Source organism: Pyrus communis, chromosome 1 (genome assembly GCF_041283825.1).
Source record: "Pyrus communis isolate YQ-2024b chromosome 1, ASM4128382v1, whole genome shotgun sequence".
NCBI classification, from domain to species: domain Eukaryota; kingdom Viridiplantae; phylum Streptophyta; class Magnoliopsida; order Rosales; family Rosaceae; genus Pyrus; species Pyrus communis.
Genome location: NC_142565.1, coordinates 4,175,371 through 4,188,260, shown reverse-complemented (window position 1 = coordinate 4,188,260; position 12,890 = coordinate 4,175,371). Strand labels below are relative to the sequence as shown.

The window sequence follows — 12,890 nt, the reverse complement described above, 5'->3', positions numbered from 1 at the left end:
CCTTATTTGAATCCAAAATGGAACAGCATTCAACTCCAGCTCCTCTAAGGCGAGCTCCGGAGGCCATTTCACGACTGAGAATACCTTCTTCATCACTGCCCAGGGGACCTGCTCAATGATCTTTGAAGCCACATGTTCATCTTTGACCGATATAATAAAGACATTCTCCCTTACCCATTTTATTTCCACCTCACCCAATTCTTTCCAAGCCGCTCTAAGAATATTCCTGACTCCCCATTTGTTCACTGGTTTCAGCGTAAAGACCTTCCCAACCAATTTAACTCCCTGCTCCATAGTGGATAACTCCAGTGTTTGGTTCAGTTGAACCACCAGTTCCTCCACCCCACTAGTCGCCATCACACTGTAACACCACTGCCCCACACTCCCAACCTGAGACGTAGAAAAACCTGTACTTTCTGTAAACAACCTCAGACCACCCTTATAAGCCCCCCAGATACCAGCTGAATTCTTTCTTCAACTCTGCCACATAGTCAACACATCGATAGAATCCTCATAAAAGCAACCAATCAACCAAACTAGAAGGTGGTACGCCACTCCTCCCACTCGCTGACACCCCCACTCCCCAACCAAAGGATCGGAATTATCCCCCCTGCTATAATCACAGGTCTCAAAATAGCAATGGCATCAAAAGTCTCAAAAGCATTGTATTACCTTTCGACCGAACCTACTCATCCATCAGCCTCATTCTTCTCTCAGAGGCTTAGACAATTAAGCAGGAAGGCAAATCTTGTGAATCAAAGCTGGGAAAAAACTAACCTTGTGAACAGGAAGGCGAGGAGCAGAACGAAGCCGAACATAATCAAACCCAAGCTTCAGAGAACTGATCAGACCTTTGGTATCCAGGATTTGAAGGGTGCAAACCCAGCTGGAAACAACCAGATGAAAACAACAATTAAGAGGCCACAGCCGAGACAGAACCTTGATCGGTGATGATTTTTATTGTTTCAAGGGTATCAACTCAGGCGGAAACGGAGCTGTGAGAGACCAGCTGAAACAATACAACTCGAAGATAATGGGCAAAACAGAAATTCCAGCACTCTTTTTAGCCCCCAAAATCCAACGAAACCACCCACTCATACACACACACACATACACACACCCTCAAATGGATCACCCAAAACATTCCTTACTCGGGTCACCCCAGCATCCCCACCACCCTCGAGACGGAATTTTATCAGAATTTGAAACCCCACCCCATTCCACCTACAGACCCATCCCCACAACCCAGACAGAAGACTTTATAATCCCCAACCCATCCACAACGCCCACCCCAGCACCCCCCGAAGAGAGAGTCTCCCTCAATTTATAACCCCCAACACACCCCAGTCCCCCACGAAGAGAGAGTCACCCTAAAATTGAGAAGCCCCACCCCTTGCCGTCACCCTAAACCCTTACATCACCCTCCCTACTACCTACCCGTATGATAGAAACCCACTGCCCCATATAAAATCACCACAGCTGAAGCCCCAAAACACACAGATCCTACAGATCCAAACTGACAGAAGCCAACCCCCCAATCAGATCAGCGCAACATCCCCTGCATCCTTCGTGGGGTAGATCGACCTAGGTTGAAAAGCCCCAATCCCGATCCGTCACCCTAGGCCCTCTCTCCACCAACCTTCCTGCTTCCAGAGACTCAGTTGCCCACCACCCAGTAGATCAAAGCCCACGATCTTGACCTGAAGAGCACATAACAGAGATCGAAATAATCCGTAACCACACGCACAGTGGCGGAACTCACGAAGGAGGAAGCACTCTCACACCAGGAGAGAGGAAGCACTCGTTTGGTCCGTTAGTTCTGTATGAACTAAAGTTCATTCATATTCCGATTCCAGAACATTTAGGTAAACAGCTTCAACAGTAATCTGATTGTGACTCCTTCTCAATCCAATTCCTTCTCAATTCAATTCCTCCTCAATCAAATTCCTCTATTTTGATTACGGTTACGTAAACGCGCCAAAAGTGTGTAGGCAAATGCTAGTTATTGGATTAAGATTCTCTTTCCCCACTAATTTTTCTCCCTTTTTTTCTCTTTTTCTTTCAATGGTCAGGATTGTGTTGATTTCATAAAGTTAAAGAGAGAAAAAAGAAAGAGCGAGCGGAGGGGAAAGGACTCTCACTTTAAGTTGCACAAAGCAGGAGATGGAATTCAGCCTTTAGAATTGAGGACTCACATGGATTGGAATGATGGAGGATGGGCTACTACGAGCCATGGAAGATGGATTACTTGAAGTTCGGGTACGTGTATTTTTTTTCCTCTTGTTTTATAAGGGGAAAGGTGATGGTCATTACTTATTTCTTATGGGCAAGATGGTAATCATGTTTGAAACATTCTGTGTCTTGGAAATGAGATCATTAATATGTAATTTTATTCAGAAGGATTTAATGATGTCCATGTAAATTCAAGTTGCTATGCTGAAGAGCATTTGATGGATTCAAATTAGTTGTAACTGCTGTAACAGGTGACATTGACAGTCCACATTTGCCTTTTCTGAAAAGTCCTACAGTTGGGGAAAAACATTGAAACCATGGATGTATTCAAAATATTGCTTGGCCAAGAGAAATGTTAGTTGCTCTGAAAGAATCCATTGTTTGAAGATTTATCTGCTAAATGTTCTTACAAAGCCAGTATCCTGGTGAAAACGCAGGAATACTCTGTTCAAGATTTTAGAACAGTATCAACAAGGCAAGAGTGGTGATCCTCAAAACGATGACAAGTTGGGTAATTTTGGAGAAATGAAACCAGAGTCTGATCTTTTACCCACATATCAAAGTACTATTGAAGCTCCTCAACTGGCAGTTAACGAAGGAAGATTTGAGAAAAATTTATCTAGTCCAATTGATACTGAAGCAGACTCTACTAGAACTCTGGGAGAGAATAGTAATCGAAAATCAATAGCTTCAATGCAATGGAGTCAAGAAAGGGAAGCAGAATTGAACCAAATGCTGATGAAAATGATGGAAACTAAACCTGTTAAGCCTCTGAAGCCTGTTAACTCTACAAAGCCTCAAGCTACCGGAAATCAAAGCCTTCCTTCTGAACAGAGAGGTGGCTTTTATGACCACTACAAGGAGAAGAGAGATGAAAAACTACGAGGTGAGAATTCTAGAAAGCGAGCAGAGAAAGAAGCACAATTTAAAGCAATGCAGCGAATTCTTGGTGAAAGGAAAGCCGAAATGTCCTCTACAAAGGCGAATGATATTGATAAAAAACGTGCTACGCAGAAGCCGCAGAAATCAGTTGGAAAAGTATCTCAACCTGCAAATCCTAGAGAGGAAAATGCAAAGCCTTCTGTTACAAAGAAGGCTTCTCCTAGAACATCACCCATGCCTGCCACACGCAAGTCGTGGCCATCAACACCAACACGGAGAGCCACAGGGGCATCGCCTGCTAGAACTCCTGTTGGGGTTACCAGCACTACCCCAACCTGTCAAAAACCGAAGCCAACACCACCCAGCGCTATAGTGGAAAGACCCCCACAGCAACAGAGGAATGTGAAGGAATCTGTCATTACTAATGACATGAGCTCGAAGGGAGTAAATGAGAAGCAGCAGCAAGCAGGGAAAAGAGTGGTGAAACAACAAAACCAAAAGTAGTGACAACCTCTGATGATTATTCTGATATAATTCCAGCAAAGCACAACTAGATGACCAAGAAAAGCAGTGTAGTACCAGTGGAATCAAAACCATTTGTTTGGAAGGGCAGTGATTGTGCGCAGTGCCGAGATGGATACTGAAGGTGAGGGAGAGAAAGATGAAGCTCAGAGGACGAAGATGATGGTGAAGTCCTCGTGATGGCTATGTGTATATATGTATGGGTGCGTGTGTGTGTTCTTGTCGAAGAAAAGAGCACCGAGAGGGAGAGAGATAGAAATGAGACAGAGACAGAGCTTGGGGAGAAGAAGAGAAGAGAGAGAGAGAGAGAGGTGAAAGGCTTGGACCCGGGGAACAACAAACAAAAGGTGGGCCCCTTGGGCATACCTATTAAGATCCAAAAACAATTTTAAAAGAGAAATATCTAGCCCAAGATGCAAATTTCACAAAAATACCCTTTTCGTTTCGATAAAATCGGGACAAATTGTTACATCAGTTCACCTTTGTTTATGCAAGCACTTCATCTATTAAAAGAAGAGACCTATGGGCTGACTTTATTACTCTGCGCTCATAAACACAAGTTCCATGGATGGCTATTGGCGATTTCAATGCTATCCTGGGTGCCCACGAGCAGATGGGAGGAGGCAGACTGTCTCAAACTTCCTGCGCTGAGTTTAGTAACATGTCTTACTCTTGTAACTTTACTCACTTGAACACTTCTGGGGCAGCTTTTACATGGTTGGAGGTTTCGTGGTCGCACAGAAAGAGGGTTGGATCGTTCTTTGTGTGATATAAGTTGGTTTGATTCTTGGCCTCACTCTAAATGCATAGCGTTGCCAAAGGTAGTCTTAGATCATAACCCTCTTATCTTTTCTGGTTCAAGAGTTTTGAGTAGTGGTCATCTTGTCGAGACTGTAACTTAGTGTTGGAGGAATACAGTTGCCTATGGTTGTCATATGTTTATCATTCTGCAAAAATTGAAAGCTTTACAAATTGTTTGCTGTCCAATGGAACTTTTCAGTTTTTGGTGATGTCCATAATAGAGTGGCTGATCCTCGGCATAAACTCTCTATGATTCAACAGAGAATCTCAACTGAGGGTATCAATAATGATCTTTTCGAAGAGGAGATTGTCGCCAAGATTACAGTAATTGAGTCTCTTAAAATGCAAGAGGCCTTTTGGAAAGATAGAGCTCATGTTAAGTGGTTGACTGAAGAGGATATAAATTCTTCTTTCTTTCATGCCTATGCTTGTATTAAATCCTCCAGCTCTTGTATCAGTTGTATTCTTGATGGAGATAATCTTCTTACTCATCCGCAGGCAATTGAGAACCATATTGTTAATTTCTATCAGACTTTGTTCGGTTCTTCTTTCACTCCTTCAGGTATTGATGAGGTTTGTGAGATCATTCGGCCAATGGTTACTGATTCTGAAAATGATCTTTTATCTGCATTACCTATTGATGAGGAAATTAAGGAGACATTTTTCTCTTTAAGTGCTTCTAGTACGCCCAGGCCAGGTGCTTTTCCAGGTTTTTTCTATTACCATTGTTGGGATATTGTTGGCTTTGATGTTATTCAATTTGTGAAGCAATTCTTTCAATCGAATTGGTTATACCCTAATGCCAATAGTAATTTCTTGGTTCTGATACCGTAGGTGGAAAATGTTATTTCTATTACCCAATTTAGACCTATTGCTTTGGCAAATTTTCTTTTCTAGATTATTCCCAAAATTTTGGTAGTTTGTCTTTCTCATGTTGTTCAACGCATTATTTCTCCTCAACAAGCTACTTTCATACCTGGGCGACGTATCACAGATTGTATTGTCCTTGTTTTAGAATGTTTCAATGTGCTTGACAAAAAATCTCGTGGTGGAAATATGGGAGTCAAAGTTGATATAGCTAAGGCTTTTTATACTATAGATTGGTCCTTTCTACTCCGGGTGCTTACTAACTTTGGGTTTTCCACTTGTTTTATGGACTGGGTTTCTACTATCTTAAGATCTACTAAATTGTCCATCATAATCAATAGTTCCCCGCATGGTTTTTTTCTCTTGTTCTCGAGGAGTGCGCCAAGGGGATCCTCTCTCTCCGTTACTTTTTTGTCTAGCTGAGGAGGTTATATCAAGGAGTCTGAGTCTTCTCCAACTTGATGGGCTTACTAAGCCAATTTTTGCTCCAAGATGTTGTATCTCTCCTTCTCATGTTCTTTATGCAGATGACTTAATCATTTTCTGTCGAAGTGATGATGCCACATTGCGTAATTTGCAAGGTTTTTTGGATAGATATAGTAGGCCCTCTGGTCAATTTATCAATAAGGCAAAAAGTACTTTCTACTTGGGGCTCTACTTCAAGGCACCGCAACGTTGTGGTTGAGAGTTACTTGGGATTCAAAGAAGGCAAAGTACCATTTGTCTATTTAGGAGTTCCAATCTTTTGTGGCAAGCCTAAGAGGTGTCATCTTCAAGCCTTGGCAGATAAAGCTAAAGCTAATAAGTTAACAGGTTGGAAGGGGAAACTTTTATCTATGGCAGGAATAATTCAACTCATTCAATCAGTTTTTCAGAGTATGCTTTTGCATAGTTTTTCTGTTTATCAGTGGCCTTCTTCCTTGCTGAGGTCTTTTTTGCGATGTGCTCGCAACTTTATATGGTCTAGTGATGTGACCTCTAAGATGATTGTTACCGTTTCCTGGCGTCAGATATGTTCTCCGAAGAATGAGGGTAGTTTGGGATTGTGTGATCTTTACTCTCTAAATACTACAGCTTTCTTAAAGCTTGGATGGGTTATTATTACTTCTGATTCTCCTTGGAGTGTTTATTTTCGAGAACGATTCCAGCTACATGGTCGTTTATATTCTTGTAGTCACAAGCGGTCTTCTATATGGCTTGGTATTAAATCCATTCTCATATCTTGTTTCAGAATCGTCGTTGGGTGATTGGAAATGGTTTTAGTACTTCTCTTTGGGTTGATAAATGGTTGGATATGCCTATTATGGACGGCGTTGGTGCAATTGGGATTGCTCATTCTCTATCTCGTACTAAGGTCTAAAAAACTATTCGTATGGGAAAATAGGTTATTCATTCTATTTTTTCTTCTACTTTTCTTGACCTAGCTAAAGAGATTTTAGAAATGCCTCTTCCGATTGATGAGGACAAGGACATGTTAATTTGGGAAGCTTCTACATCTAGAGTCTTTTCGTTTTCTGATAGTTATGAAATTGTTCGTCATTGATTTCCTGTTAAGAATTGGGCTTCCATTATTTGGCGTCCTTTCATTCCACCTCGCTACTCTATTTTAGTTTGGAAGATTCTTTTCAAAAAGCTCCCAACGAAGAATCAACTTCAACAACGGGGCATTCCGCTGGTTCCAATATGCCAACTATGTTACAAGTATTCTGAATCTATTGATCACTTATTTTTTAGTTGTGAATTTGTACAACGTGCTTGGTGTTGGCTAGCTTCCTAATTTGGCACTACTTTTCCACCTACGGGCTCCGTCTCTGATTTATGGCTTGCTTTTGTCTCAAAGCGGTTTTCTCCACAATTTCGCAATGTCTGGCTAGCTTCAGGATTTTTCTTGCTATTGGCTATTTGGAAGATGCATAACAAAGTGAAGTTTGAAAGTAAACCTTCTTCCTTCTCACGCCTTTGCCGTTCCACCTCGGCCTGGATTAGGCAGGTTGGAGTTCTCACCCCTGGTCATGTACGAGGCATTTTGGATAGGCAACTTTTTGTCTCTCTTGGAATCTTGGCTAAGTCTTATAAAGCTCTTTTTATAGTCCCTGTTCTTTGGCATCCCCCTCATTTTTCTTGGGTCAAAGTGAATACTGATGGCCTTGCTAAAGGTAACTCGGGTCATGCGGCTTGTGGCGGGGTTTTTCGAGATTTTGCGGGCTATTTTCTTGGTGGTTTCTCTGTAAGCTTTAGGTATCGTACTTCTTTCTATGCGGAGCTCCATGCTGTCATCCTTGCTGTGGAATTGGCTCACGCACAAGGTTGGAAAAATCTATGGCTTGAAAGTGACTCTTCTAGCGTGATATCCTGTTTCGCTTTTGGATCATTCTCTCATCCTTGGTCACTCCAGACATGCTAGAACAATTGTATTCTCCGATTACAAAACATGGTTTTCTGTTGCTCTCATACATTTCGAGAAGGGAATGCTGTTGCTGACAAATTAGCCAATTTAGGGCTTCTCTCATCTTCACTTATTTGGCATTCCGCTCCCCCTATAGAGATTCTTCCTCTTCTGCATTCATATTTCTTGGGCATGCCAGCCTACAGGTTTGTCTCATTTTCTTGATGTGTGATTTCCCTTTTCTACCTAATCTTTTTGGATTTCTTTTTTCGTTTTGCAGCTTGTCTTGCAGATTCTTACCTTTTAAGGTTTATAGAGGGGTTTGGGTATATGTCCACCCAATCTATTCTTGTATTTTCTTTTTCAAGAAGGGTATGGTCTATGTCTCCCCTTTTTTTTTTTTTTTTTTTTTCCTGTATTCTCTTTTTCAAAAGGGGTAAGGTGTATGTCCCTCCTCTTTGTATTTCGTTTTTCTTGTTCTATGAGGGGTAACGTTTATGTCCCCCATGACTAGGTGTAACCTAACAATAAATTTACCTCTGTCTACAAAAAAAAAAAAAAAAAAAAAAAAGTGAGGGAGAACAAAAGAAAGATCGAGGGGCAAAATTGTAAATGAAAAATAATTAAAACTACAACCACTAAATAATGTGAACAACGTGATTTTGCTGATAATTAATTAATAGGTTACTAATCCCTAATCCATATTCACGCATTTCTCATGTCATTCAATTTACTTCTGTTGAATGAAGAGTTACTTTTTCAGAAAACAAATCTTTTAATTTTATATGGGATAAATTTTTTATTTTTTATTTTTTAAGAAAACCTCGACGGTACAAGGGATATTTTATTGATAACGAAAAAAAAGTTACACCTAGTCAGGGGGGGACATAAACCTTGCCCTTCATAATGCCAAGAAAAGGAGAAAAACAACATTGAGTAAGAAGGGGGGACATAAACCTTACCCTTCACAATGCCAAGAAAAGGAGAAAAATAACATTGAGTAAGAAGGGCGGACATAAACCTTACCCTTCTAGAAATGAAAACAAAAACGATACAAGGGAGGACATTAAACCTAATCCCTCTAAAGCCAAACCTGAAAGAAAAATACAACGAAACCAAGAGGATGAAATTTGACAAAATCATACAACACAACCATACTGGCATATTTGTCACAGCAAGGAAAATGCTAACAAACTTACTAAAAGTACAAAACAAAGCTAAACATATTCAACAATTACATGATACATTTTAAGCATTATCCTATTCAGCAACTGTGAAAGAAGAATGCTCCATGGCATGTTTACCAACAAAGAACCAAGCACAATCCAAAACCCCGTGAAGAATCCAACTCCCAAGCTCAAGTAGAACCACTCATCTTCAAGTAAACAGTATCCTCCTCTTCCGTCTTGCTCAACTGTCGGTGGCGGTATCACCCCATTTGAGCTGCAATTCTTGTTGAGTGGAGCTCCGCATAGTTTGTTGCCGACGAAGCTAGACTGATCAAGGCTCTGCAGCTGAGTGCTTTCTGGAATTCGTCCCGTCAAATTGTTGTAGGACAAGTTTAAGTGACTCAGAAATGTCAAATTCGTCATGCTTGGAGGAATTTCACCATCAAGTTGGTTCATGGAAAAATCAAGAGATTCTAACCGTGCCATATTACCAATCTTTGAAGGAATTCTTGCGGTGAAGCGATTATTCGATAAATTGAGTGACTGCAATGCGAGGAGGCCAGTAAGCTCTTCAGGGATCTCTCCATACATAAAGTTGCATGAAAGGTCCATGCCTTTTACGAATCCCAGAATCTTGGTATATTCCATTTCTATCCCTTTCGTTACCAAGATTGCATTCTCTGGAACCATTTCCTCATCTCTACCCCAAAAACTACTTGCACAAAATGACTCTGAAAAATTAGCCAAGGCGCTCAAATTGTGGAAGCATCTCGGTATCATTCCTGAGAGTTTGTTATGTGCAAGGTCCAATATCTGGAGACTTTTTAAATAACAAACTTCATTGGGAATGTCTCCTTCAAACTTATTTGAACGAAGGTTAAGAACATGCAACCCTGAAAGGCTTTTCCCTATCCATATTGGTATGCTTCCGAAAAACTCATTGTCACTGAGATCAATAGTTGACAACCTGGTACAGTTTTGTAGGGAAGGTGGCAATTCTCCGTACAAGTGATTATTACGCAAGTGCAGCGATTGCAGCTTGTGCAAGTATCCCATAGACATTGGGACATTCCCAGTTAGGTGATTGTTTTCTAAATTTAGGAATCCCAATGATGGCCAATTCATCCAACAGTCGGGTACTTTTCCAGTGAGAAGATTGTTCCCGAGATGAAGAATATAAAGTAGGTATGGTTCATCCCTCCTACCACAGAAAAAGTGTAAAACAGATCCAGAAAATGATGAATTGGAAAGATCTAGCCAAAATAATGTGGTGGGAACAATAGGCAATGCACCAGTGAATTGGTTAGAACCAAGATCAACTACTGAATGACGAGCAACAACTATATTTTGAATCTTCCCATACAATTGATTGTGAGAGAGATTCAGATGACCTAATTGGGAAGTTAAGTTCCAAAACCAAGTTGGAATAGTACTTGAAATTCCTGTACCAGATAAGCTTAGATCTGTTAACTGCGTTTGTGTCTGAAGCCACATTGGCCATTCAGGTCCCATATGCCATGAATCCAATCGTAATCTTTCAAGTTGAAAAGGAGGAAGCCAATCTCGACTGGTTTTCAGAGTAAACGAGTTTCCTTTTGCAATGAAATGCTTCAATTTTGCAAGGTTACTAAAAGAAACTTCTGACACCACACCTTCGAACGAATTATAAGATATATCCAAATCTGTTAGCATTTTGAGTTTACCAATAACTTCTATGAAAGTTCCATTAAACTGATTTCCAGAAATGTCTAGTTCTACTAAACTTGACAGGTTTCCAAGGGACATTGGAATGGGACCTGATATTGAATTACCTGAAAGATCAAAGTGCCTTAAACTTTTAAGGTTTCCAATGGAACTCGATATTTCACCACGTAAGGCATTGTGAGAAAGAAGTAAAGACTCAAGATTGTTCAAGCTATACAACCATTCAGGTATGGTGGAATTGAATTCGTTCCCCCTGAGATTAAGAGTTGTAAGACCAGTCATATTCTGAATACAGCTTGGAAGTTGTCCTGTAAGTTGATTGGCTTCTAGATTCAATTTCAGGAATTTTTGGTTAAACAACCATTTGGGAATCGGATCAAGACTAATAGAATTGTTTGACAAATCCATTTCCCTCAAAGATGTGATATTCAGTGAAATGCTAGGAATTGGACCTTGGAAACCACAACCACTAAGATAAAGAGAAACTAGATTTTTAAGACTGAAAACCCACCTCGGCATCAAAGAATTAAAACTGTTGAAAGAAAGATCCAGGACGACCAGGGAAGTAAAATTTGTGGTGGGTAAAGGGGAAATTTGATCAACTCCACAACCAGACATATCTAACTCTACCAAAGAAGGGAGCATGTTTGTAACTTGCAACCAGTCAAATGCTTTGCTAAGATCTACAGAACTCAAGTCCAAGTGTTTTAACAGAGAAAGACCAGAAATCCACTGAAGGTTCTCTACCTTTAGATCGTTAAAACTGAGATTGAGATAACGTAGACTGGAGAGATTTCCTAGTTTATGAGGAATTACTCCATCAAACAATGAGTATCCAAGATTAAGATGTGTTAAACTTGTCATAGAACCAAAGAAACTAGGAATTTGTGTTGAGAAGCCATTGTTGCTTAGGTCCAAGTAGTTGAGATACTTTAAACTGAGCAAAGAAGGATTTATCTTACCACCGAAGAAAGAGTCGGAACCCCAATCAGAGTCGGAACTATTAAGGTGCAGCTCGTGGATGTGGCCGGTTATGTGATCACAAACAACTCGTGTCCAACGGCAACAGTCTGAACCTTCGTCTGCAACCCACGACGAAAGCTGTTTGGCAGGGTCCTCGAGATCTTGCTTGAACATCAGAAGTGCTTGTCTTTCGCTTTCTTTGCAAAGCGGAGGCCAACCGGGAATTCCATTGCATAAACCAATACTGAAAGTAATGGTTGCAACGGCTAGAACCCTGATTAGTAGTAAAACAACTCTCATGCTTCTCTCCATAAAGTTCTAGTGTATGAAGCAGGTGATGTGTATGAGCAATGAACCATCCAGAGTAGTGCTAGCTATATATACTAGGGAGCCTCACTTTTTCTAAACCATCCTCTACGGCATGAGACTGCATTTTCAAAATCGATGCACATCAATGAGAGTAGCACTCGGACTCACTCTAGGAATCTTGGACAGAAGTTTCATAGATGATAAGATTGATTAAACTAATGTCGTATCAGGTAATGACAAATTAAAAGCAAGCTACACATCTAAAAACAAACAAGGAAACTGAAAAATAAACAAAGGCCGGCAATGAGGCTGTTCTTCACGACAGGACCGACAGTAACATATAATGTAATGACAAATTACAAGCAAGCTACACATCTAAAAACAAACAAGGAAACTGAAAAATAAACAAAGGCCGGCAATGAGGTTGTTCTTCACGGCAGGACCGATAGTAACATATAAATTAAAAAGGTAAATTACATTTTACCCCCTCATCTTTCGGTGTAATTACAATCTCATACAATATTTTTAAAACATTTCAATCTCATACATTTAGTATTATTTTTTTTAAATTTCATACAACTGTTAAAAAGTCTGTTAAATTAACCGTTAACTGATAACGTGACAAATATGTTTAGTAATCACAAACATGTATAGAGACGGACCCCACTTGGAATTGGGAATCGTCGGTCCTTCAAAAGGTCTTTGAGTGTTGGAAGTGTAACACAAATAGAGATGAAAAGTTAATTTCTTTAATGGATGTGATATTTACTGGGATATGACACCATAATGCAAAGAGAAATGTAGATTCACTTGATTCATGGACTCTCTGTCATCACACAAAGTTGGTACGAGAATAGACATTAAATGGTGAGATGTCAAAGTCCATGGAGGCTCCACTTTAAGAGAATCCCCTTAACATTTCTCAAGTGCAAATGAACGTAAAATTTGTGATGCTTTCTATAACAGCATCTCCAAAGGAGTTAGCAAAATCCTTTTTTTTAAAAGTGTTCTGTGCTAAATCATGTGGCACTTTAATGCAATTTTCCAATAATATA

General features: G+C 40.2%; 2 protein-coding genes across 2 annotated transcripts; one reads left to right on the top strand and one right to left on the bottom strand.

The window, feature by feature from the left end:
* The first annotated feature begins 4,204 nt into the window (after nucleotides 1–4,204).
* LOC137721178 (uncharacterized) lies at nucleotides 4,205–7,708 on the top strand. The gene is made up of 5 exons (XM_088688868.1): nucleotides 4,205–4,360; nucleotides 4,600–5,187; nucleotides 6,213–6,398; nucleotides 6,536–6,658; nucleotides 7,145–7,708. Exons 1-5 carry the CDS (start codon nucleotides 4,205–4,207, stop codon nucleotides 7,706–7,708), a joined length of 1,617 nt encoding a protein of 538 aa, XP_088544994.1.
* An 889-nt stretch (nucleotides 7,709–8,597) lies between these two features.
* Nucleotides 8,598–12,020, bottom strand: LOC148699000 (receptor-like protein EIX2). Its single transcript, XM_088693310.1, has 2 exons — nucleotides 8,717–12,020; nucleotides 8,598–8,653 (listed from the first exon to the last, which is right to left on the bottom strand). Exon 1 carries the CDS (start codon nucleotides 11,836–11,838, stop codon nucleotides 8,908–8,910), a length of 2,931 nt encoding a protein of 976 aa, XP_088549436.1. The 5' UTR covers nucleotides 11,839–12,020; the 3' UTR covers nucleotides 8,598–8,653; nucleotides 8,717–8,907.
* Between the last annotated feature and the right edge of the window lie 870 nt (nucleotides 12,021–12,890).

Bases quoted from the DNA above. Each gene is read 5' to 3' on its own strand.
- LOC137721178 (XM_088688868.1), top strand. From the start codon at position 4,205: ATGGCTATTGGCGATTTCAATGCTATCCTGGGTGCCCACGAGCAGATG. The intron at 4,361-4,599 runs GTTTCGTGGTCG...AAAAATTGAAAG, and splicing joins CAGCTTTTACATGGTTGGAG to CTTTACAAATTGTTTGCTGT. The intron at 5,188-6,212 runs GTTATTCAATTT...TCTGTTTATCAG, and splicing joins GGGATATTGTTGGCTTTGAT to TGGCCTTCTTCCTTGCTGAG.
- LOC148699000 (XM_088693310.1), bottom strand. From the start codon at position 11,838: ATGGAGAGAAGCATGAGAGTTGTTTTACTACTAATCAGGGTTCTAGCC.